The following is a 25,668-nucleotide window of genomic DNA, read 5'->3' as shown; positions in this document are numbered from 1 at the left end:
TAATCAGGAGAAGGTGACATCAGTACACGTTTACTTTGTGACACTTTGAGGCAAGCACTTGATTCATTCTTATTTTTAAAGACATTACTATGAGGCAGTCAAATGGCTATGTTCTCTATAGAATAGTATATATACACTATTTGACATTCTAAACACCTAGCTTTATATTAAATATGACTATTTTCAGCACGTATCACTGAAGTTCCTATCTTCCTATCAAGAAATGATTGCTAAGATAAATAATTGGGATTGTACTTTTTTTTTTGTCATGTCAACTTGACACAAGCTGGATCATCAGAGAGGAAGGAGCCTCATCAGGTGAGGAGATGCCTCCATGAGATCCAGCTGTAAGGCATTTCCTCAATTATTCATCAAGGAGGGAGGGTACAGTCCACTGTGGGTGGTGTCATCCCTGGGCTGGTAGTTCTGCGTCCTATAAGAAAGTAGACTGGGCAAGCCTGGGGGAGCAAGCTAGGAAGCAGCATCCCTCCATGACCTCTGTATCAGCTCCTTCTCTGCTTCAGCATCTGTCCTTCCTGACTTCCTTCAATCATGAACAGTGTTGTGCAACTGTAACCCTTTCCTCCCCAACTAGCTTTTTGGTCATGGTGTTTCACTGAAGCAACAGGAATCCTAACTAAGAAAGAGATGAATGTAGGGTTTTTTTTTTTTGGGGGGGGGGGGTTAGCTTCCTCCCTTTATCACTTAATGTATAATTTTCCATAAAATAACCATTCAGAATTGGTTTGTTAAAACTCTTGAGTTTCAATATTTGTAATTTCTACAAGTTCTAAAATTACTATGTTCCCCCAGAAATGTTTAATTTTTTCAGACTAAAAATGGTTTACTAAAGTCGGTTCAAATTTCCTTTGCAAAATTAATCTTGCCCTTGCTTTCAGTACTTATATTTTTATTTTATTGACTTAACTCTTCAGTTTCTAAAAAAATTTAACATCTTTAAAAAAACCTTAAAATGTAAAGATATTAAATTCTATAAAATGCAGACAACTAACGGATGCGCGTGCCACATTCATTACGAGTTTTGCTGACTGAGACTAGCAATCAGGAACCACTCGAATTCTAGGTCTTTAAGAATCATGGTGTTACCATTAATTATTTTTTAAGCTAAATTGTAACTTCCAAACTCCATAAAATTTTAAATTATTTAAATGATGTAGAATACTAGTATTACGTATGTTCGCAATGCCGTGAGATTCAGCACACACACAACCACCTCTCCCCCTGCTCCACCCGCCCTGGAGAGCACCAGCTGAGTTTCTATTTCTCGAGTTGGACTTCGTTAGACTGCGCAACCACAATTATATTTTTCTCTGTCTTGCTTACTTCATGTAGCATGACCTTAGTCCCTATTTAAACTTTCTCCAAAATAAAAATATCCTTTCTACCTTTTTGAGAAATCAGTTGACATAAATAGCTACAGTGTGTAATCTTCTGTGCCTCCCGTCCACTCCCCCAGTCCCTAGACAATAACCGGTAATGATTCTGTACATCAAATTGCCAGGAAAATCATAGGAACCTTTGCATATGCATTGACTTTCTCTATTTTCAATGTTTTATTTTTACAAGCAATGTTGCAATGTATTTTCTATAAAGTTATCTTTATATATTTCATTTACAACCTTGGGAATAAATATCTAGAAGTGGAAATAATAAGCTTAAAAACCTCAACATTTTTTTCTTTAAAAAAGATGTATGCGGGCTGGTGAGAGGGCTCAGTGGGTAAGAGCACCCGACTGCTCTTCCGAAGGTCCAGAGTTCAAATCCCAGCAACCACATGGTGGCTCACAACCATCCGTAACGAGATCTGGTGCCCTCTTCTGGAGTGTCTGAAGACAGCTACAGTGTACTTACATATAATAAATAAATAAATCTTAAAAAAAAAAAAAAGATGTATGCATATATTATATAATAGTACTCTGTTGCTGTCTCCAAACACACCAGAAGAGGGCAGGAGAGCCCATGGTTGTGAGCTCCCATGTGGTTGCTGGGATTTGAACTCAGGACCTCTGGAAGAGCAGCAGTCTTAACCTCTGATATGTATTTTTAAATTAAAATTTGATACCAATGCTGCTGCTTTATGTGTGTGTGGTAGTGGTGGGGCTCTCTTCTCCCACCCTTTGGGTTTTATGGATCAAGGTCAGGCCATCAGGCCACCGTGGCAAGTGAGTCCCTCTGTTCCACTTCTCTCCTCAGTACTAACTTTCTCAATGTGCTGGCTGTCTACTTGCTTGCCTAAGGAGCAAAACAACCTTCTGGGTCAAAATAAGTATACTTGGGTCTAGAAGCAATGTCCATTCAGTCACCTGGGCCAGGCAAAGAGCTGCTAGTTTACACTGCTTCATACTCTCAAGAGCCTAAGGCAATGCTCGCTCGCACGCACACACACACACACACACACACACACACACACACACACACACGCACGCCAGCTGCTCACCTGCGTCTCTCTTTTGCTTGAGCCGTCCTCAGTGTCTGACTGCCGCTCTTGCTCATTTTCATCACTCTAAAGCACATTGTCAGATTGTGTTACAAAAACAAACACTCGAAAAACAACAACAACAAAAAGCAAAACAGACACACTGAAAGTTTTTTTTTTTTTAACTTTTGGAATTGAAAATGATTCTGTAAAAAATTATACCATGAAGCTTTTAGGTGTGTTCAAACCTTTCTATATTAAAACCTTTAAATCTATTTTAAATCAGAAGCTTAATTTTTTAAAAAGATTTATTTATTTATTTTATGTATGTGGGTACACTACAGCTGTACAGATGGTTGTGAGCCATCATGTGGTTGCTTGGAATTGAACGCAGGACCTCTGCTCGCTCCTGTCCAAAGATTTATTTTATACGTAAGTTCACTGTAGCTGTTTTCATACACACCAGAACAGGGCATCAGATCTCATTACAGATGGTTGTGAACCACCATGTGGTTTCTGGGATTTGAACTCGGGACCTTTGGAAGAGCAGTCTTAACCGCTGAGCCATCTCTCCAGCCCAAATTAGAAGTTTTAAAGGAAACAAACCAATTTGCTTTTTTCCCTGTTGGCTCCTTACCATTCATTCTCACTTAGGCATCATTATCTCCCAGCTTTCAAAACTTTGTTGTTTTAAAAATTTTTTAATCTACTTTTAAGAGTTTCTGCCTGTACTTTGGAAGCTGCAAGTTACACTTTTGATATAAGGTTACTTTAGGATAAATGTGTATAATTTCCTAAACCTTTATTTCTGGTTTTATGATTCTAAAAGCAAAAACAAAAAATCAAAACCAGCCACATACATCCTTGATTATTGTCCTAGTGTAGTGTTATAGCTCCCCAGCCACAAAGGTAGACTTTGTTAAGTGCAAGAGCAGCCTATGGAGATGTGCGGGTTAGTTCAACTGGGTGACCTTCAGTGGAGGAATGTATACAGTTTACAGAGGAACATTTTTTATAGCATTTAAAAGAAATGTACTGCTAGATATAACAGCATAGGTGTACTTCAAAAACATAATACAGTTGTATACTCAAATGCCCTTAAGTTTGAAAATAAGAATGATGAAAACTGAGAGAAAATATGACTTTGTACTGCCATTTTTATGCTGTCATGAAACTACACTTACTAATTATGTTTCTAGATAAACTTCATTTTTGGATTGAGACTCTACATCTATTAATAACAAAGCATTTATTTGCCTAGAATGTATAATGTAATCCTTGGCAAATAAGTTACTAAAAATTAGAAAAACTACCAAGAGGCTACATTTAAAACTATAAAAATAAAGCCGGGCGTGGTGGCGCACGCCTTTAATCCCAGCACTCGGGAGGCAGAGGCAGGCGGATTTCTGAGTTCGAGGCCAGCCTGGTCTACAAAGTGAGTTCCAGGACAGCCAGGGCTACACAGAGAAACCCTGTCTCGAAAAACCAAAAAAAAAAAAAAAAAAACAAAAAACTATAAAAATAATTTTGTTCCCTTAAAACTGTTATATAAAAGATAAATATTTTCACATTAACAGTGCCACCCCACATTATTCCATTTGCTAATAAATAGCAATATTAGGGTTATAATCTGAGATCTAGAAAAAGAAATTTATTTACTTGTGGTACTGGGAATTAAGCCTACAACTTTGCACCTGCTGGGCAAGTGAGGCCAATAACCCTAGGTTGAAAATTTTTCTTTTCACAGGACTACTGTAATCTTGCATTGTTTGAAAAAAAAAAAAAAAACCAGGTTCTTTTATGTACACTTATAATATAAAAATAAGATTAAATGTACAACATGGAAAGCATCTTTCTTTGAAGGGTCTATTAGCATTTTAAAATAATGTGTATACCATAACCAATAGCCATTATAATTATTCCAAAATTGGAATAGAATTTCTGATTCAGGGAGTAAATACACACATACACACCACACACACAAAATCTAGCTACTTGGTGACTATGTTTATAAAGCATTAAAAACTCAATAGACTGCTGATTTAAACCACCTCCTCTCAGCAATGTAGGGAACTATGAGCAAGTACTTCTGGGAGGGTAGGGTTTCTAAGAGGGCCTCACATCTTGTGTCCAGAAGGAGACTCCAGTAGATCGTCGTTTTTCTCTGGGTCGCCGTCGTTCTCTGATGGATTTAGGCTGTGACTTATCTTCCCCTTCTTTCTCCTCTTCTTTTTTCTCACCCTCTATTTATGGATTACACAAACAGCATGATTGCAATTTATCCTGAAAATGTTTTTACAAGCATCTGTCAAAACAGCTCTAGAGCCGGCTAGATGGTTCAGTGGGTAAACAGAATGCTGCCAGGCCGGGGACCACACAGCAGAAGGACAGATAAGGCATCTTCCGACCTCTGCAGGTGTGTCATCGCACTTACACACACACATATACCCCCGCCTAGCATGTACAAAATAAATAGTGCTCTAATTTTGTTAGCCTCTTTTGTAAAGCTTAGATTTCTTTAATTAAAATAATGTTTGCCCCCATCAGTACTCCTAAATGTATATTTGGTATAAACTTGCATTTTAATCTCCCATTATGACAAACACACGTTTAATGATCATGAGAACAAATTATCTCTACATTCTTGCTGTCCAAAATAAACCATCCGTAGAGACATATTTGTTGTGTAGAAAATGGCTGATGGGCAGGCAGGCTCGTCATTATTGTGTGTTAACAAGTTACTCGCAGCACTCCCGTGCTAGAGGAGAAAGCACACGGAAGCACACAATGGGACATGTGGCATTAGCCCTGTTGCAGCCTGCAGCCTCCACCATGTCTTCTAGCACTTCACTTCTATCCTAAGGGCAGATGCTTTCTTCTGAAAAGTTATCTTTCATTAAATGCAAATCAATATAAACATGTTAGTCTTAAGATGTCCGTTTCTTATCTGTATATGGCCTCTGCACTACAGGATTATTAGGACTTTGAATGTGCTAGCAATGCAGACAGGTACAGAACACTAATGACTGCACACTGTTTCTGCTCAGTACATCAGCTTACGATGGACTTCAGCTGCACTACTAATTAGGGAGACCGGCTCCCAGGATTACTGGAAAGAAAAGGTGGTTTCTTACCTCTCTCGTTTTCTTTGGCTAATCCCCGGGAGTAGGCAGAGGTAATACCTACAAGACTGTTTGGCCTGTTGAGCTGACTTGAGGCATAGAGTGTGCTTCCTAGAGTAGAGAGTGAGGAGGACGACGGAGCACTTGAACTTGAAGTTGACACAGGTCTGTAACGTGTGTAAGTCTGGGAAGCATCAAAACCCATTTGAAATATTAAAGACACATAAAACACAAACTGATTGCAAAAGAACAATATCGTTCTCATCATGCCAAAGCTGTCAGACTCCAGCCTACGCCTCTCATGCACGTCACAGTGCTTACGAGGCCATACATCTCAGCACTGTGAGAACGCTAAGAGCCAAGCAGACCATTACCTCATCGTATGTTCTTGAATACTTTTGTTTATATTCATCTTCTCTAGATGCTTCTGATTCCTTCTTTTCTTCTTGTTTCTCTTTATCTTGCTTTTCCTTTTCTTCTTTTTCTTTCTCTTCATTTTCTTGTTCTCTGGTTCTCGTAGAACGACTTCTTCCTATTGTTTTTTCAGCTTCCTGAAGATCAGTCAGTGTTACCCCCTGCACTCAAAAAAGGCATACATTGTGATACCTATTAGTGGTCATTTAAAAAGAACACTTTACAAGTTGATCCATCAAATATGAATGTTATTTTCACATAGCGACTCACATTCATTTTATGAAATCACAATAACGATAGGAATTGGGGAAGTTATAATTGTAGGTAAGAATCTGGATTCAAAACCTAAGAAAACAGTAAGAGGTGGAAAACCTCAATACATGTATCTAATTTAGAAGAGGGAGAGTCAATCTAGAGAATTTATATAATATACTATATGCATTCATTCTCGCATGTTAACTTGAGGTCTGACACAATCTTCAGTGTTCAGGTTGGACTCCTCAGAACAGGCTGGATGGGAAGTAGCTTAGGACCCAGCAACCACACCATTTTACAGGCCAAGTCCAAACAGCTGAGCCCGTGCTACCGAGCTCTGAGGAGGAGGAAAGGCAGCCATTCATAATCACAATGACCAGTAGGAAGCGAGACAGTCACTAGCCAGAGAGACACTCTTCACTCTTCTTACACCCCCATCTGCTGTTTTCTATACTGAGCACTAGGCCTCTTCTCCATCATCACTACACATTCATAAGACTTTAATAATCACAAGGTACCATATGGCTGGGTGGCAGCGGCACATATCTTTAATCCCGGCACTTGGGAGGCAGAGGCAGGGGGATCTTTGAGTTTGAGGCCAGTCTGGTCTACAGAGTGAGAGTGAGTTCCAGTAGAGCCAGAGCTACACAGAAACCTTGTCTAGAAAACCAAAAAAAAAAAAAAAAGGGAAACCTTATAATACATGCTAACACTTATGAATATGTTCTGTGCCAAAAACCAAATTAGGAATAGGGGATTAAAAAAACAACATTCAAAGAGACAAAGGATACTGATTAGCTGTAATGTGATACCTAAAGTCTATACACAAAAGCTGTAAGAGGATTACTACATCATCCTTATCTCTTCTGATTTTTCCCCCAGAGTGAAAATGAAAAACCCACTTATTAAGTATGTATATGCTCTCTATATTGTACACATTAGATATACCTGTGTTGACCGTCTAGACTGTCTTGCTTGTCTAGATCTTGCTTTTCTTTGGGATTCAGACTCTTCGTCCCTAACAGGAGTGAGGTATGACCTACAGTAATAAATAAAAAATTGTTAGTTGGAGAGTCAATATTTATGAGTAGAAATACTTATCAATGTTTGTGATTAAAACAAACAAGCACAGTGTTTAATGGGTTAAAAAAGAATCTTCAGAAAATGTTTGTACCTGGCTTTGAAACTCACTAATGCAATTATGACCATTTTCATTCAATTTTTATTTTATGTATACAGGTGAATTATCTATATGTACGTCTATACTACTTGCCTGCCTGATGCTCACATGACCATTGGGTCCCTCTGGGAGGGCTATGAACCACCATGTGGGTGTTGGGAACTGCAATTGGGCCTGCAAGAAGAATAAGTGCTCCCAACCACTGAGTAAGCTTTTCATCTCATTTCTTTCTGAACAGGAACCAGTTATACTTAGTATAGCATGCTGATTTCTCCCTTTCTATATTTAATGGTCTTAATTTTAAAGAAGCAATGAGAGGACTGAAGATTATGTTTTACTCCATTAAAAGAGATAAGAGATATAAGCACTTCACTGGCACAGAACCAATTCACAGGAACAGAGAGGATGACTCCAACCTCTAAGAATCACCTCATTCCACGTTACTTCTCTAGTGGCCCACAAGTCCACTACTAGCGCTGCCCACTTAACGAGCCAAGTTCTGTTATTTTTTATTATATAAAAAAGGAAAGGAGGGCTGGACATGTGGTGGCCCATGTTCTTAATCCCAGCTCCTGCGAGGCAGAAGGAAGCATTTCTCTGTGTGTTTGAGACCAGCCTGGTCTACAGGGCTATGCAGAGAGAGCCTGTTTCAAACAACCGAACCAAACCAAACCAAACCAAAAAACAAACAAACAAAAACTGGGAGTGAAGGTTTTATCTTTTCTATCTATAACTAAAATATTTTTATGTACATCTTCCTTCACAAACCTGACTCCAAATCCCTTACGATATCCATTTTGGCCTGTTTTGCTTTGCTGTAGCAGTGTTAAATGACTTGTCTCCGCCATGCTCTCCAAGGCCAGTTTTCTTTACTTGAATGCTCCTCTTTAGAGAGGCTCTGTCAGCTGTCCTGCTCACGTCAGCTTGTGTTAGTCACTGTTCTTTAACAAGCTCTGCAGTCAGCTGTGAGTTTTATGCTGTTTGTCTCTCTTCTACGAGCCCTTTAAACTCAGAGAATCTAGTAGTGCAGATTCACACTCCCTCTGCAGTGGGTTTCCCCTTAAATCCTTTAGAGGGCCTCAATTCCTTTCAAACATTGGGAATGTATTGATTACTGTCCATATTTCTGATTGTTTCTGAAGTCTGCTAAGACTAGAATATATGATTAATTGTTCTTAGCATCTGTTTTCTCAGATAAGTACTGGCAGATGACAAATTTCTTTCTTACAGGGGCTTTCAGTCTCGGCAGTTAGGGAACTTAGTTTGAACTAGGGTTAGGGTGAGAAGACTGCTTTCTTGTTGCTTCTGTGATTACAGCAACTGAGAGCAAGTCAATCAGGACAGGTCAAGTATGGTCACTTTTTTGGGACAGTGAGCAAATTTATAGAAGGGCAAAATTGTACCACAGCAATTAATTTGACTTAAGCTGTTTTTATGGTCTTTGTGCAAGCTTGTTTTATGTCATCCTGACACAAGTTTGAGTCATTTGGAGAAAGCCTGGTTTCAAGAAATACTGGGCATCTTCATCTGGCTGAGTATCACATCTTGATCAGAAAGATGTAACTGTTTCTTGTTTTATGTCCTCTTAGCCGCCATATTCTTGGTAGCTTTTTACCATGATGTTGTTAAAACTCTGTCATAGCAGCACATGTCTATCTGCAGGATAGCCCTTCTTTAACTCAAGTATTTAAAAAAAATATATCTTTTAGTTTCTATTTTTTAGCTTATGTTCATTGGTGTTTTGTCTATATGTATGTCTGTGTGAGGGTGTCAAAAAGCCCTGGAACTGGAGTTACAGACAAGTGTGAACTGTCACGTGGGTGCTAGGAATTGAATCTGGGTCTTCTGGAAGAACAGCCAGTGCGCTTAACAGCTGAGCCATTTCTCCAGCCCCTACAGAATACTTTCTTACCAAATCTCACCAAAAGACTAGTTTAGACCTAAATTCACAAACTCACCTTTTATTGCATAAGCCTGGATTATTTTTTAATTTCACTTCCAAATTTCCATGAATGTTAATTTCTCATAACTGTTTGTTAAGGAGATAAACTACCAGCTGAATGACTTGTAAAATCTGTGCACTTTAATTTTATATGCAATATCTGTTTCCAATTAGTATAAAACCATGGCCTTTTAATCAATTCAATGTTTTTGTTTTAATTAAAGATTTTTCTAATGATTTATTCTACAAAGTTTTATTTATTAATTGAAACAGATTTACTTATAATGGTATTTTAATTCATCAACCATACTCTATATTTAAAAAACTGAGTAACAGCCTTCTTATTTCACACTTAGCTTTTTTTCTTTCAGAGAAAATATATTTCTGTTTTGTTTTCTTTTAATAGAATTTTTCTATGTAGTCCAGACTGGCTTGGAAATCACTATTTAAGTCCAGACTGGCCTTAATCTTGTGGCTTTTCTGTCTCAGCCTCCTGGGTGCTGGAGGAATATAAAAAGACAATGGAAGAGAATAACTATATAAAGCAATGGTTCCATGCAAAGACAGTATTATTTGTAAGGGGCTCCTGTGCATTTCAAATGATGGTAAATAACAAGCCCTTTCTCTGAAACCATCTGCTATTATAGTCTACCATCTGACGGTAGTTTTTCTCTACCGTTAAACAAACATTTATCAGAGGGCTGAAAGATGACTTATGGATTAGAAAACTTGGTGTGTAAGCATGAGGGCCAGGGTTCAAATCCTTGGCTCCCACATAAAAGCTGGACGTGGCTACACATGCTTACAACTCCAGCATTAAGAGTTGAGAGAGGCAGATCTTGGAAGACAGTGTGTTCACAGAAAAACTGTTAAGAAAGCATGCAGAAAGGTGTATGTGCACAAGTATGCATGCATCTACAAACACCACAGATATACTACACCCCACCCACCCACAAATAAATTAATAAAAAATTAAGGCCTTGGAATTTTTAACTAAAAAGAAAGGAGGAATTTGATACAATCCTGATCAACTAAGGCAACTGAACAGTGTGCTACATAACTTCATTAGATCTTAATAGTAGAAAAAAAGAAATTTTTTCAGTCACAATTTATTATCTTTTTTTCCCCTAGCACTGATTACCAACCTTAGGACTGCACACCTGCCAGCAAGTATTCCTTCTATCACTAAGCCAAACTCCTAACCCTGCTCACTATATATTTTTGCCACTGTGTATATATTTTAAGACAAATAAATAATATATATTTCAGATTCTCTGGTAGAATTTAATGAAAAGATAACCAGAAAAAGCAAACAATTTATAAAAATTTCCAGCTAACTATTTCATGTGGAAGAAAGTCCAGCCACTAAAATTACTTTAGGTATTACTGAAACAGGACAGACTCTCTAGAAATATGAAACAGAAACAAGGTAAAAAGACACAACCATGGAAGGCCTTCAGTAGACTCACTTCCAAGCCAGCCTTCAGTAGGAAGGTGTCTCAGAAATATAATACCTAGGAGTTTACAGCAAAGAGAGGTTCAGGGTACAAGGCTAATATGAGACTGCTATTATGTCCTGTAATTTCTGTGAGAGTGGCCAGATGCACCTTCCCCAGCCCACAGCTGGGCAAGGCCCCACCCTGGGAATGGGATTTAAGCACAGGCAAGAGTAAAGAAAGTGGAGAAATCAGCAGCTCTGCGTCCAGGAGACGACAGCACAGCAGACACACACAGTGAGGGAACTGTTATGTCTGCTGACTCTTACAAACCCCTGCGAGAATGGCACAGGAAATACAGGACTTAAGCCAGTGGTCAACACGGTGTTAATCATCTGTGCACCTCTCCAGACCTCTCCCGCTGATGCAGATGATGTCGGTGGGTCTTTGTCTGTCACCATACAGACGGTGACAGCCAAGGGGTAACTACTGCCAACACCCAGAGACAGATAAGAAATCTAGGAAGAGATTGAAGGCAGACAGGACAGCCAGGCAGCAGAAAACGTGGGAACTAGACGAAGGGTCTGAAAACCAAATGAAAAAACCTGGAAAGCCAGAGTGTAGTAGGCTCTGTAAATTTTCTATGAAGGAACCTGGCTTTACTTCCATGTCTTTAACTGCTGATTCCACCCTAGTAACGATGGTGGTACACTAAGATGACCCTTTTAAAGCTCTTTCTGAAAGGCAGAACTGAGTTCCAGGACAGCCAGGGCTATACAGAGAAACCCTGTCTTGAAAAACAACAACAACAACAACAACAACAACAACAACAACAACAAAAAGAAAGGCAGAACTGTGATAGTGTTTAAGTAATAAAGACGGTTTTCAGTTTTAACAGAAAAAAAAGATAAACATTTTGTTTCTTATGCCACTAAAATAATCTTTGTTGCATGTAATAAAGATTATTTATTTACTTATTCATTTTTAAGGATTTATTTATTTATTATATGTATGTACACTGTAGCTGTCTTCAGACACCCCAGAAGAGGGAGTCAGATCTTTTTACTGTTGGTTGTGAGCCACCATGTGATCACTGGGATTTGAACTCAGGATCTTCTGAAGAGCAGTCGGTGCTCTTAACCACTGAGCTATCTCTCCAGCCCAAAGATTATTTTTTAATCTTTAATATCCTCCACTAAAATTAAGACTAATTTTTAAAAGCCATACCCTCCTCAATTATCTTCTTAAATGCAATCAATAAACCTGACGTAAGAATCAGTTTGAGTACTACAGCTGTCACGGAATACACAAGGCACTGGTTTTGAGCCTAGCTCTGACGGGGGAGGAAAGACGGGAGGAGAGAATCATATTTGATTCTAAAATAATTGCTGATTCTGAGGGGATATTCATTACATGCTGTCACTGAGACTTTTGTTTAAATTAAAAGCATGGAATAACAGAGTCTGGGCCTTTCTTTCCAAATGCTGATTTATAAGTAATTAAGATACAAGTGTCTCGGGCCGGGCGTGGTGGCGCACACCTTTAATCCCAGCACTCGGGAGGCAGAGGCAGGCAGATTTCTGAGTTCGAGGCCAGCCTGGTCTACAAAGTGAGTTTCAGGACAGCCAGGGCTATACAGAGAAACCCTGTCTTGAAAAACAAAAACAAAACTAAACAAAAAAGATAAAAGTGTCTCCAGTGTAACTCAATGGTAGACAGAAGCTCCTTGTTTGACCCCGAGTGAAGAAAAAGAGGAAGGAAGCAAAAGGAAGGACGAAAGGAGCTGGAGGGGGAAAGAACTGGGAAGACAGGGGAAGACAAAAGAGTGAACCTGGGACCGATACCTGAAGCAATGGCTTTACCACTAAGCTACACGGCTAAACCCATAAATCTTATAATGAAAATTAAACACAAAACTGTTTAAAATACATCTATTTCCTCTGTAACAAGAACAATTAATCTTGGTATGTTGTAATAATTTTCTCCCAAGTCTTCACAACACATGTGCTCTCTCTCTCTCTCTCTCTCTCTCTCTCTCTCTCTCTCTCTCTCACACACACACACACACACACACACACACACACACACTTTCAAATAACACTAAGATACTAACATCAAGGAAGGCAGTTGTCTGGCTTTGCCTTTGATTGACCCAGACATCAATTCTTTCAGAGATGACTAAAACGCCTAATTGCTAATAACTGCTAGCTGTGCCCATTTCCCTAGGCTGGAGTCAATACATAACATTTCATTTATTAGCCTATTAAGATGATTGGTCATTGTGGTGGTTTGAATGAGAATGCCTCTTAGGGTCACATATTTTAACACTCAGTTCCCAGTTGGGAGAGCTGCGTGAGGGGGCTTTGCAAGTCTGCCCTTGTTGGAGGAAGTATGCCATTGGTGATGGGCTCTGAGATATTAAAGACCCTGCCATTCCTAGCTCTTCCTCCTTCTTGTACTGCAGTTCAAGATGTGAGGAGCTCTCAGAATCCCTGTCTAGCCACAGCTGCCTGCCGCCTTTACCCAGACATTTATGGACTCTAACGCTATGAAGCTATAAGCAAAATCCCCTTATTCTTTTGTTAAAAAAGAATTATTTATTTTTTTTTGTATGTGAGCACACTGTATAGATGGTTGTGAGCCACCATGTGGTTGCTGGGAATTGAACTCAGGACCTCTGGAAGGTCCTGAGTTAACTGCTGAGCCAGCCATCTCTCTGGCCCACCCCCTTCTTCTATAAAACGCCTTGGTCATAGTATTTTAGCACAGAAACAGAAAAGTAATTACTAATACATATCACATTTCCAAGAATAACAAACAAACAAGCAAAGAACACAAAATACCAGAAACTGGCTAAGCATATCAGCAGAAACTAGTACTGAGAGGACCTGTACACACCTGCGTCTCTCCCTGACCTCGGAAACAGTGCCAGCAGTAGTTGTAGTCAGGGTGGTGGTGGAAGGAGCTGCAGCATTTACAACAGTTGGAGCCACAGGCATGGTCACTGCGGAGGGAGCACTGTCCTTTTCTCTCTCAGCACTATCCTCAGCCCACAAACGATTTGAGGTACTATAGCATCACAAGCAGCAACACAAAAAGAGAAAAGGAAAACAGCTAAACAACGAAAGCCATTTCTACAAGCTGAAAACAGGTGACCACAGGGATGGATTTTTTAAAAACACAAGATTAGTAATCAAACAGCTCATGCAGAGCTGCCAAAGAAATAAATTTTTATTTTAAGCAATATGATTTAAGACCTTAATATTTTTTCCCCAGACATGCATAATTGCTTGGTTTTTTTTTTTTTTGTTTTGTTTTTTTGATTTTTGGTTTTTTTTGGAACCAATTTTTAAAAACAATTTTGACACGGTAAATAAAAAAATCCAGAGCCCACATTTGTCTACACAACGATGCATGCACGCACATAAGCACACAGTAGACCTGAACACAGACTGTCTCTGTGACTCACCTGCTCTGTGTGCCTGCGGAGGAAGAACCCGGGGCAGTCTTTGCAGCAGTGCTTGTGCTGGGAGGGAGGCTTCTCTGAAGCCCCGCTGCAGAGGTGACTGTTGGTGTTGATGTGGTGCTTGGGACACTACAACTAATCAAATCGTCTTGTCTTCTACCAAAGGAGCAACTAAAGGAAAGAGGCACTTCTATGTAGGCTGTGCTGTATGTGGACGCTGCATTCACTCTCTCACTATCACACAGCTGCACACAGTAGAAAACAAACTCTGCTCCTCATCACACCACCAGCTCCAGCACCAAGAGTTGGACCTACAGTTGCTAGAGTATAGATTAATTTTACTGATTTGATGGTGTAGAATTTTATGCCTCCTCGTCCCAAAGCCTTCAATAACAGTCAACACTGAACATTTTCAGAATACGCTAGACCAAAAATGGTCATGCCAGGCTGGTTCTAAGAAAAATGTAGAGTGGATTCATTCAAGGGAAATAAGGCATATGGCCACTCCGAAGAAAAGTTTTTTGCAATGGGTTAACTCCTCAGGAGCGACCCGTGGTCTCTGTGTATGTGTTCATCTCTTACTCTTGCTTTCCACACAGAAGTAGAAGTGTCCTAGTCTCCACTATATCAGCATCAAGATTCTATGCCTTCATAGCTGAGTTGCAGTCCAAACAAATGTTCCAGATCATAGACAATAGGTAAATCAATTATGACAATATCCCATTTCAGACAATTTAGTCAATCATAAGAAGTTCCATTAAAAGTGCTAAAAGACATTTCATAATATTCCAAGTTTAATTAAACATCTATGCAGAGGATAAGTTAGAGTAAATCCACACCATCTTTATATTTACTGTGTCTCTAAATTAAATTTAGCACACAAAAAAGATGTAATATTTTAAAAAGATTTGCATAACTGATATTAAATCAGCGGCTATTTTTATAAGGCCATAGAGAAAGAAGCCACGTATAAAGTCCATCATACCTTCTATGGTAAGTGGATCCTTCATTGATCGAACTATTCTTTTTAAGATCATCTTCCCATTTTCTTCTTGTGTAAGAACTACTTGTTCGCAAACTTGAAGACTCTCTGTGGAGACAACAGCCTTCAGATTCTGGTAGGTAATTTCAGAAGAAGGTTATGAAAGGTGAAAAAGGGTAGATGTATTAAGGAAAACCCCATAGGGAACTTCAGGAGAGTTACCAAAAAGTGGGAGGAATTTTAGTTCTAGGAGTCAGTATATAACCCTAAATAAAAGCATTTAGAAGCATATTATTTATAAGACAAAATACTGTGATTTACAGCATAAGACAGATATGTAGGCATATAGATATATTATAAAATGACAAAAATATGTTGAGAACCTATACAATATATAAAATGTTAGCTGAAAAAAATGAAGATACATAATTAGACACTAAAGCATGACTACAAATAAAAAGTTCTTTAACACTTAAGAGTAAAAAATAAGAAATTAATTAAAACAAAACAAAACAAAACCAAAAATACCCCAAAACCCTGATAGTGATCATGCAGTGTTTCCCTTTTCCTTCCACCCTCCCCTCCCCTCCCTTCTCCCCGCCTCTCGTTTTTTTTTTTTTTTCTTCAAGAGAGGGTTTCTCTGTGTGGCCCTGGCTGTTGGAGAACCCTGAGAGATGCCCCTGCTCCTGTCTCCTGAGTGTACGTGTCTGAACCCATCTGTGTGTCCTCTGCTTTTGCTTTCCTTGCCACTCAGGAACATACTAAGCCTGCATGCTCTTGTCCCGCAGGACTGTACACCTGGTGTTCTGCTGGTACCGGACAGCCCTCTCTCTTCCTGAAAGCCCGCCCCCATGCTTACAGTCCTCACATCTAACACCAATGCTAACACTGCAGACTCTGCGGGGATGCACACAGCTGCCACACTGCACTCACCTGTTCTCCTTCTCTTCAATGTCAGACGTACTGGCTAGTCGTCTCGGGATTGTAGGGGTGACATATGCAAGTCTCGTTCCTTTGTTATCTTTCTCCTGACAACAGGAAAGTCATGAATGACAAAAGGTGCGATGAAAACATGAAGAGGTTTTAAATGACGTCCACGTCTGTGACTGTGCAGTCCTTTCCTAGTTTAGATCCTGAACTTCAGTACTCATACAAATCAGTGAGGTCCTCCAAAGCAATGAACAACAGCTCAGCTCCGCCAGCTCCCTTTCCTGCCCCCTAGGCTAAAGTTAGAAAATCACCTACTTCAGGAAAGGAAGAAAAATCCTTTATTAATGACTTTTTCTAAGGTTTGTATAAAGCTAATGTAGTAAGTTAAAATCCATTTATTTCTGTTGAAGACATAAAGTTCAAATACAGTTCAACAAGGAGCCACTTACAACTCTGACAATCCATGCTCTCAAATATTAAGGTATTCTAAACAGACATTATCGAAATTGTATTACTGCGACATGTGGCTGAGAGTATGTAGTGTTAGTGAAGTGACACTTCCACACTGCCAATATACTTGGCAATAAAGCTATAAGAAAGCAAAGCATTAAAGTGAGTGGGAAAGAAACCTCATAGTAGAATGTCTAATACAAGGTAACATTCAAGAGAAAGAAAACTGTATTGAAAAAACTTAAGTAGTCCAGTCATATGCAATTCAGTAAGAGAGCAATTTTGGTTGTACCTGTTGGTGCATTATAAACTCTCTCTTTCAAAATATAGTTAAATATAGTTAAAACTCATTAAGACATACTTGTATAAGATAAAAAAGGTAGCCTGGCAATTGCAAATAATAATTGAATTTAACTTGATCATGCTTACATGCTAAAAAAAAAATTGCGTTCCTTAACTCCGGGAAACTTACTCAATAATAAATAAAATAAACCTATTCATTCCCTAGAACATTCTACTCAAAAATCACGATTTGGAGGGCTGGAGAGATGGCTCGGTGGTTAAAAACATTCGATGCTCTTGCAGAGGAACTGGATTTGGTTCTTAGCACCCACACAGTGGGCCTACAACCATCTGTCACTCCAGTCCCAGGAAATGCAACATCTTCTGACTTCTGTGAGTGCCAGGCACTCATGCGGTGCACTTCCATACACACAGGCAAAACACTCATGCGGTGCACTTCCATACACACAGGCAAACACTCATGCGGTGCACTTCCATACACACAGGCAAACACTCATGCGGTGCACTTCCATACACACAGGCAAAACACTCATGCGGTGCACTTCCATACACACAGGCAAAACACTCATGCGGTGCACTTCCATACATACATGTATCAAATATATCAATCTAAACAAATATCAACAAGTTTTAAAAGCTTAGCATCTCCTCAAATTTCTTGTTTTATGCAAGCATAACTGCTCTTCCAGGCACTCACAAGACAGGAAGGACCATTCTACATTCTCGAGTCGGTGAGTTAAGCGGATACCCAAGAGCTAATGGTGCTTCCTAGGACATCTCTCTATTACCTTTTCTTTATTATCCAAAGAGGATGAGAGTCTCGGACTTGAAGCTGATCGTATCACCCCTGCAGTGTCTTTCTCCTTCTGGGCTTCTTTAGATGCAGTGATTTCAGCCAGGGCACCATAACTGCCAGTCTTTCTAAGTCCTAACCTCCAGGATGCAGGAGACTCATCTTTTCTTTCTTCTTCTTTGGGAGAAATTTTTGTAGTCGATGTTGGAAACTGGTTTTTATTTCATAAAAGACAAAAACAAGTTACTAAAACCAATTATTCCTTAATTTAGAAATAATTATTTACCGATAATGTCTAAAATTTTAAGTGATAGTTTCGGGAGAAAACACATTTACTAAGGTTAATGTCGTAAGGCAAAAATCTAAACCTTAGAGAGTAAATAGATAGCCTTTCTAGAGGTTAGCTTTATAAACACACACTACACACTTCATATCACACAGAAATGATGATGCAGATACAGAGAACAATGAGCACACTGTAAGGACTTGACCCATGCATCTTTGTAACCCACACTCATGAAGCTTGTTATGTCGTAACCCAGAAACTTGCACTCTTGCACATAGAAGTGCCTCACCATGGATTTTTCACCCTTACTGGGCACCAGTACAATGCCAGTTTTGCGCAAGCCCTGCCTCCATGATGCAGGATCTACTGACTCCACGGGCATGAGAGAAGCAATGAGATCAAACTAAAGCCAATTAAAATAAGAAGGGCAAGAGATACAGATTGAAAGTATGAAGACAGAAAAGGGAGGTGAAAAGAAAAAAAAAAAAATCAACCACACTTTTTTCCTATATTTCAACTTTATAATAAACGAACATTCAGTAAGAGTGTGATGGCCCTAGTTTCCTCAAGAGGTAATTGGGAAGAATCTAATAAAGAAAATTCTTACCCAGTTAATGGCACACAGAGCAGTATAGCACATGAGTGAAAAATTACTACATATGGACTTTGTTTTCAGTGATTTACACACCGTAGGTGAAAATTTAATTTTCTAAGTAAACTTAATTTAGTAGTATTTTAAAATATTTTAACTTTAAATTTACTGTTTATTCTTCCTAATAAATATTAATCTGTAATTTTAGTTACAACATATTTTATGCATAATTATTCTACTTCTCAGGGTTTTCACCAATATATTGGTTATCATGCTTAAAATATACTAGTTATTATCATTAAATAATTTACTTTATCAACTTCACCTTTTCCTTTTTTTTTTTTTTTTTTTTTTNCTCCCGAGTGCTGGGATTAAAGGCGTGCGCCACCACGCCCGGCCAACTTCACCTTTTCAGTTCAAGAATTTTAATGCTCAATGCACAGAGAGGAGACTATATCAACTAAATATAACAAGGTATTGTTAATTAAAAAGAAAATACTTTTGCATGCATGGTCAAAATCTGCTCAAACTGTAGGTTAGCAGACCTTTAGTGATAGTACCATGATGCTAGGGACCACTTTTTTACAATATTTCCGGTAGCTTGTAATCATTTCCATCAAGAGTCTACTTAGTTCACATGACCCCAAATGCATCTGGAATTATTTCAGGATGTCAAACAAAGTAACAAGAATTCTACATAAGGTATACTGTAATCTTACTGGAGTAGCTAGTACACGTCCCAGTGCACAATCCTGTCTCTGCCTCTCTACTGCTGGATCATCAGAGTGTGTGCTATTATGTCTGACCACAAGTAGCTATCTATGCATTTTGGCAACACGCATGCACACCATGGCTACACTCTGGGCTTTGTAAAACATTGATCATATGTGAATGAGCATGCTTATGCTCTAATAGAAGTTTATTTAGGGGCAATGAAATCTGAATGTGTCAGAAAGTAGCATATTATGTATTTTCCCAAGTATTTAAAGATGTTAAAAACATTCTCTGCTTGTTTGCTATTTAAAAATAGGCATATTTTGTGAATTCCTGCTCCAACTGCATCTCCTGCAAACTGAAAGGTTTTTCCACTGTGACTAAGCAAACAGACAGCAGATACCATTTACGTGTATAACATAGGCCAGCATGTAAGAGATGCCTGCTCCTGTCTATCTCTAAGCTAAATTCTCATAACTCTGTATGAGTTATCTCAATATAACAACACTACAAGCACAAAAAAGAAATGCTACTATTGCTCTTTTAGACTTGACTCAACCAGAGCAGTAATATCAATTTTAAAAATGACATCACTATATTTTAGCAGCTGATTAACTCACATTTTTGATAACCTCCCATTTTATACATCAAGGATTTAGATCCAAGACCTGGTCCAGATATGTAAAAGTACCTTTCATTTGATTGGTACATGGAGAAATGTACTGAATACTTAACTGTAATCCTCTACTTGCACATTTTCTTCTTTTGCTTTTATAACAGGACACCATATCATCACTTTCTTAGTCTTCAGACCACGTCTGGTGTTTTTTTTTTTTTTTTTTTCTGGCTAACAACCTGCCTTCGCCTACTCTTTCAATTCAACTACTCCAAGAGTCTACTCCCAGGTAGATGGGCTACCTTTGTTTTTCTGCCAAGGATTGAAATTAGTTTTCTCTTTCAAGCTAAATATTAAATTTATTAAACTTATTCTAAAATTTCCTACTCTCTACTCTAACCCAACCCTTAAATTACTAGCCTTAAAGTCAATCAGTCTGTCTATCTATCTATCTATCTATCTATCTATCTATCTATCTATCTATCTATGCACTGAGTCATCTTGCTAGCCCTAGACTTTTATTTTATTTACCTATAGATCAGACTACTTACAATTGCATTTGGACCTTAAACTTAACATGTATCAATCACATACTTTGCCTTATAAACTTTATCAGTTCTCTATTACTAGTAGTAGTGCTAATGTTGTTTCTTCAATGTCCCGTGTGTTTAAAAATTTGCAGTCATACTAATGTTCTTTTGACATTCTCTTTTATTGATAAGTCTGGGACCGTGTCTCTCAATGTCCTTCTGTGTTTTTAAAGCTCAAGGCTGTATCTCTTATCTCTATTCGTATACCTATCGTTGTGGGCAGTATTTCGTCAGGATCTCATCCCCATCACCCGTACTCACACAGGAACCGCCAGAGCAGCCTTACATAGAGAATGAACTCTCGCAGCACTGTTCGCACATTTACTGGGATTTCTTACAAGGAATAATTTATAAATTATTACTCTAGAAATGAAGGCATTCCATCATTTACCCCCATTTTCTGATTTATTCTATATATATGTGCCATGACACTAAACTTCCTCTCCCTAGTAGATACCATGCCTGCATACTCACTGTTTCTCTTGTCAAGTTATGCAAACTTGGTAGCAAGGTGCTGGCTAGTCACCCCTTAATTGATTTCAAATGCTCTCGTTTCATGACTTAAAACCGAATGTAATTTCCTCACCTTTACATATGTAGCTTTCTACATATGGTGGATGGTATATAACCCACAGCCTAAATCAGTCTTCATATAACTACTGTTTTGCTCAGCAAACTAAGTAGTCAGTGAGCCAGAATAACCGATTCTGAGAAAATTCTGAATTTTTACTAGCTAGGAGACAAATATAATTCACACTTACTTGAAACTGTGAGTTGTTGGAATCCTAACAATACTTACTTTAACTAGAGAAAGTCCCAATTTATTGTTAACTAACGATTTAAGGTCTAAAATCAAGCTGAATTTTTGTTGTTGTTTACCTTCAGAGTGTGTGTGTGTGTGTGTGTGTGTGTGTGTGTGTGTGTGTGTGTGTGAGAGAGAGAGAGAGAGAGAGAGAGAGAGAGAGAAATACTGAGCATCATGCACACTGGGAAGAGCTCTGTTACTAGGCTACAGTCCTAGACCAAGCTGATGGTTTCCATCCTAAGATGCCCACAGATTATCAGCTGGGCATTACTCACAGGCTTTTTCTCTTTTAGTTTGGGTTTATAACTTAAGGCAAGCAAACTGAACACATCTATCTTTAGCTAAATTAACCTTGTATACTAAAAGAATAGAAGTGACATGCAATGCTGTGTTATGTGCGTCCATCTGGGATCTAGTCCTTGGAGTGAGTGCACCCAAATTAATAGTCTGGGCTCTGACACACAAGGCTGGACAGCCTAAGATAACTGTGTTAGTATTAAAAACTGAGTACTGATATAAAACCTAAATTAGAACTCTGCTGAAAAATCTTTAAGATGTACTTGTAAACTCACTCATAAGTAAATCTGAATTTGCTAAATCTCTCTTCATGTTTATAGAAAAAACACTAAGTGCTAAATTAAAAGTGTTACGAAGTCTAAATATTGATATGTATACATATACATATATATATATATATACATATACACGTAAGCATATCATACTGTAAGACTGTTCTATCAGCAAAAATAATTCAGATTTTGAGTACCTAATGTCTTTAGTTTTGACATAATTGGTTATAAAATCTTAAGAATTTGAATTCAAAGAATGATCTTCAAAGAAGTCACATGATGGTTGAAATCTGAGAACAGAGATTTTCTAAATATATAAATTATAGAAGTAGATGTGTATGTTTAGTTCAGTTTAATTACAGACTCATGACTAAGATTTGGATTAAGCTTTTTTCTTTACAGGAGTAATATTATTATTCCATCCAGGTAATACAGATGCAAATTACTCTCAGCTAGTGACTAAATATCAGCTGAGAAGTGATCTAAGTCTAAGGCTATGCTTGAGAAGAAGATAACAGAACACAAGAAGTCTACTGCCAAATTTTTTCATCTTTATGAAAGGGATTGCTGAGTCAAATTACCAAAGAGAGAGCTGGTTTCTTGCCCAGACATTAGCAAGGGCTTATGAGAACTTGAAATAAACCTAGGATCTTAATAGACAATAAATCAAAAGCTAAATGAAAGAGACACAAATTTAGTATTCTCGGAAAGAGTACATGACAGTTTTAGAAGTAAAATAGAATATAAATATAGATCAGATAAACTTTCCTAGTAGTGGTTATAACGTGACAACAGTCTTCAAAACGCTGCAACACTGTGAGAGCATTTCCTATCAAGCATATGTGATTACAGTCATGAGAATAAGAGGTCTAGAAGAGTGAAGAAGGTAACTCAGGTCAGAAGCTTTCTGATGTCCAAACTATGCACCAGTGACATCCATGGATTTCTAGCATTGAAAATTTCTATTTTTCCTCCTTAGGTCGGTCTCTCTCTCTCTCTCTCTCTCTCTCTCTCTCTCTCTCTCTCTCTCTCTCATTCTTTAAACTTTTCTTTTAATAGTCCAGACTTTTATTCCTCTGACTGTTCCACATCCCACCCCACCCCACTCCTAGTGTTTTCTTAGGTTGAGCTTTATTTTTTTGCTAGTGTAGGGGATTGAATGCAGGGTTTCATGACTTCTGGACAAATACTCTATTACTGAGTTATAGCTCCATACCTCAGAGTTTTAGGAGAGAGTTATACTGACTCTACAGGTTTAAAAAATCTCCTATAGTTACAATTAAAAAATTAAAACCACATTTTAACCAACTTGCATATGACAATACTGCGTAGAAACACAGTGGGGATTAAAGCTGGGCATGGTGGCTCACTCCTTTAATCCCAACACTTGGGAGGCAGAGGCAGGGGGATTTCCGAGTTCGAGGCCAGCCTGGTCTACAAAGTGAGTTCCAGGACAGCCAGAAAAAAAGTCCAATCTCAAATCCCTTCGATCTAAACACTGCTAGATGTGCAACAGAGATACAACCACCAGCACCACGTCGGATACTATTTGAAGCACAATCTGGAAGACCTGCGCACACACATATATATTAATTAGCACAGATTAAATTACTATTCTGTAGATTATACAGTATGCACTATATCAAAGTTAACTCTCCTAAGCACCACTGCTTTACCACGGAAGGAGGGATAACGCATTTGTACCTAGGAGATACACATGGACACAGTCAGGAGGTTTAATGGCGACCGCAATACAGCTTTACATGTTCTGGAGAAAAACAATACCTGTATATTCAGAGAGGCACAAGTGAGCTCACTAAAGGTAAGTCAGGCCACAGAGGAGAAACCTTTGTGAAGAGACTGGAAGGTTAAGAAAAGCAAAGCAAAAAGCTCTTCATCACTGCGCTTGAGAGAGAGCAGCGCAGCACTGGGATTCCCTTCAAGCCTGCTGTGCTCTATCTCTCAACCAAATTGTACAATAGTAACTCTATCTTTGTTCTGTTTGGTAGGAAAGACAATTAATTTGCCCAAAGTGAGAACAACTAACCCAGGGAGAGGGCTGGCATTCTAACACGATTTTACTGGTCTGATAGAGGCATGTCAGGCACCTTGTATGAGATGGGGGGAAAAAATCTAGATTCTTGTTTTCCCTTGACTTGTAGGCCTCCACTGACTTTCTATGCTGTACTTTCTGGGGTGAGAAATTATCAGTATACACTTCTAGTTAAAAGAGACAAAGAATATAAAACTTAAATTTCTCAAAATAAAAGCCTAATGGAAATAAAAACTACCACAACCACCAATTTAAATATTATAAAGCTTTTTTGATTTCCTGCCATACTTTAATAACTAACACTTATTAACTATTCATTATAATATCAACTTACTATCAATTGTAAAAGGCAAAAAAAGTCACTATACCATGGCTCAGAGGAAATTACAAATTAAGAGCAGAAAAATATGGTATGTTTTGATAACAACTATAAACATTGAGAACTATTTTATTCAGGGAGTACAAATGGCACTTAAGCAAAGCACACGTATGTTTAACACTAGAATGTCGGCTTACCTTTTTAACAGGTGATGTAGGGGTCCCCTGGTTGGAAGACAGAGTAGGTGTTGTAACAGCTGCAGGGGCTGCCTGAGTGCTGGAAGTATGAGCATTGCTTACAGAAGCCATGGGCTTTGTCTTATCTATTCAAAACAAAACCAAAGTTATCAGGTGAGATCCTACAGGATTTTGGCTTCTGTGGCTCTTATTACTTTTTGTAAATAGATTTTTTTTAAAATAATTATTTGTTTGAGTATATGTTCACATATGTAGAGGCCCAAAGCCAAAACCATGGAAATTTCTCAGCAAATCTGAAGCCTACCAACTCTAGTTCCTCTAGCTAGCTAGTTTGCCCCAGGAATCTGCCTCTGTCTCCTGAAGACTGGTATCCTAAGTACCCACCATGTCTGCCTGGCTTTTCTCCTATGGGCCGTGGAGCTCTAAATCCTTTTGTTGTTGTTGTTTGGTTTTTTGTTTTTTGGTTTTTTTTTCGAGACAGGGTTTCTCTGTGTAGCCCTGGCTGTCCTGGAACTCACTCTGTAGACCAGGCTGGCCTCGAACTCGGAAACCCGCCTGCCTCTGCCTCCCGCGTGCTGGGATCTGCTGAGTTATCTCTCCAGCCCAAGCAGTAGGTTTTAAAAGAGTTTTTAGAAATCTGCCTATGTATGCTAAACTTTTAATAACCTTAAAAACAAAACAAAACCCAAAACCCATTTGAGAATAAAAGGTACAGATAGAACCTAACTTCTATAAACTAGAGGATGAAAATTTAACTCACATTTCAACTTTGAATGCTTAGCAATATTAATAAAAACCCTACAATAGCTATGAATTTTCTAAGTACTGAGTAAGTAACTATTACTGAAGACCATTATTTCAAGAAACCTAAAAAATACTTTTGACAACAATTAACTTACGGTCATGTCAATATGGCTAAGTGTTCCAGAGAATATGACTTTCTTGCTTCTAAGAAACTTAAAGTTAAATATGAACAATTTCATCTTTCTAGAAATAACCTACTCAACTAATAGGGTTGTCATTAAAAAAAAAAACAAACCCCACTGTCCGTCTATTTCCAGCACTATTGTAGGCACCGAGGAACTCAATCACTGAAGGGAAGTATCAACTATCTTAACTGCATTGAGTGTCCTTCTAGGACACACGATGAACTCACATGCAACCATCCAGCTTGGTAAGTAACTATATCAATTCTAGGACTCCTGTCCCACAGTACA

The 25,668-nt window shown here is 38.5% G+C and overlaps 1 protein-coding gene across 11 annotated transcripts in view; it reads right to left on the bottom strand.

Annotated features, from left to right (window-relative positions):
- Nucleotides 1–25,668, bottom strand: part of Ppp1r12a (protein phosphatase 1 regulatory subunit 12A) — a 111,062-nt gene that overhangs the window by 13,215 nt on the left and 72,179 nt on the right. For 3 of the 11 annotated variants that reach the window (XM_029482711.1, XM_029482710.1, XM_029482712.1), the window contains exons 9-20: nucleotides 24,452–24,576; nucleotides 18,286–18,399; nucleotides 17,706–17,921; nucleotides 16,168–16,262; nucleotides 15,238–15,342; nucleotides 14,256–14,423; nucleotides 13,685–13,855; nucleotides 7,177–7,267; nucleotides 5,934–6,134; nucleotides 5,572–5,743; nucleotides 4,559–4,680; nucleotides 2,459–2,524 (exon numbers count right to left, since the gene is read on the bottom strand). In XM_029482711.1, coding sequence (XP_029338571.1) covers nucleotides 2,459–2,524; nucleotides 4,559–4,680; nucleotides 5,572–5,743; nucleotides 5,934–6,134; nucleotides 7,177–7,267; nucleotides 13,685–13,855; nucleotides 14,256–14,423; nucleotides 15,238–15,342; nucleotides 16,168–16,262; nucleotides 17,706–17,921; nucleotides 18,286–18,399; nucleotides 24,452–24,576 — 1,646 coding nt within the window. The remainder of the gene's footprint in view (nucleotides 1–2,458; nucleotides 2,525–4,558; nucleotides 4,681–5,571; nucleotides 5,744–5,933; nucleotides 6,135–7,176; nucleotides 7,268–13,684; nucleotides 13,856–14,255; nucleotides 14,424–15,237; nucleotides 15,343–16,167; nucleotides 16,263–17,705; nucleotides 17,922–18,285; nucleotides 18,400–24,451; nucleotides 24,577–25,668) is intronic. The other 8 variants (XM_029482715.1, XM_029482716.1, XM_029482713.1 and 5 more) reach the window with 5 other exon arrangements.

Source organism: Mus caroli, chromosome 10, assembly GCF_900094665.2.
Source record: "Mus caroli chromosome 10, CAROLI_EIJ_v1.1, whole genome shotgun sequence".
NCBI lineage: Eukaryota > Metazoa > Chordata > Mammalia > Rodentia > Muridae > Mus > Mus caroli.
This window is presented reverse-complemented; position numbering and strand designations above follow the sequence as displayed.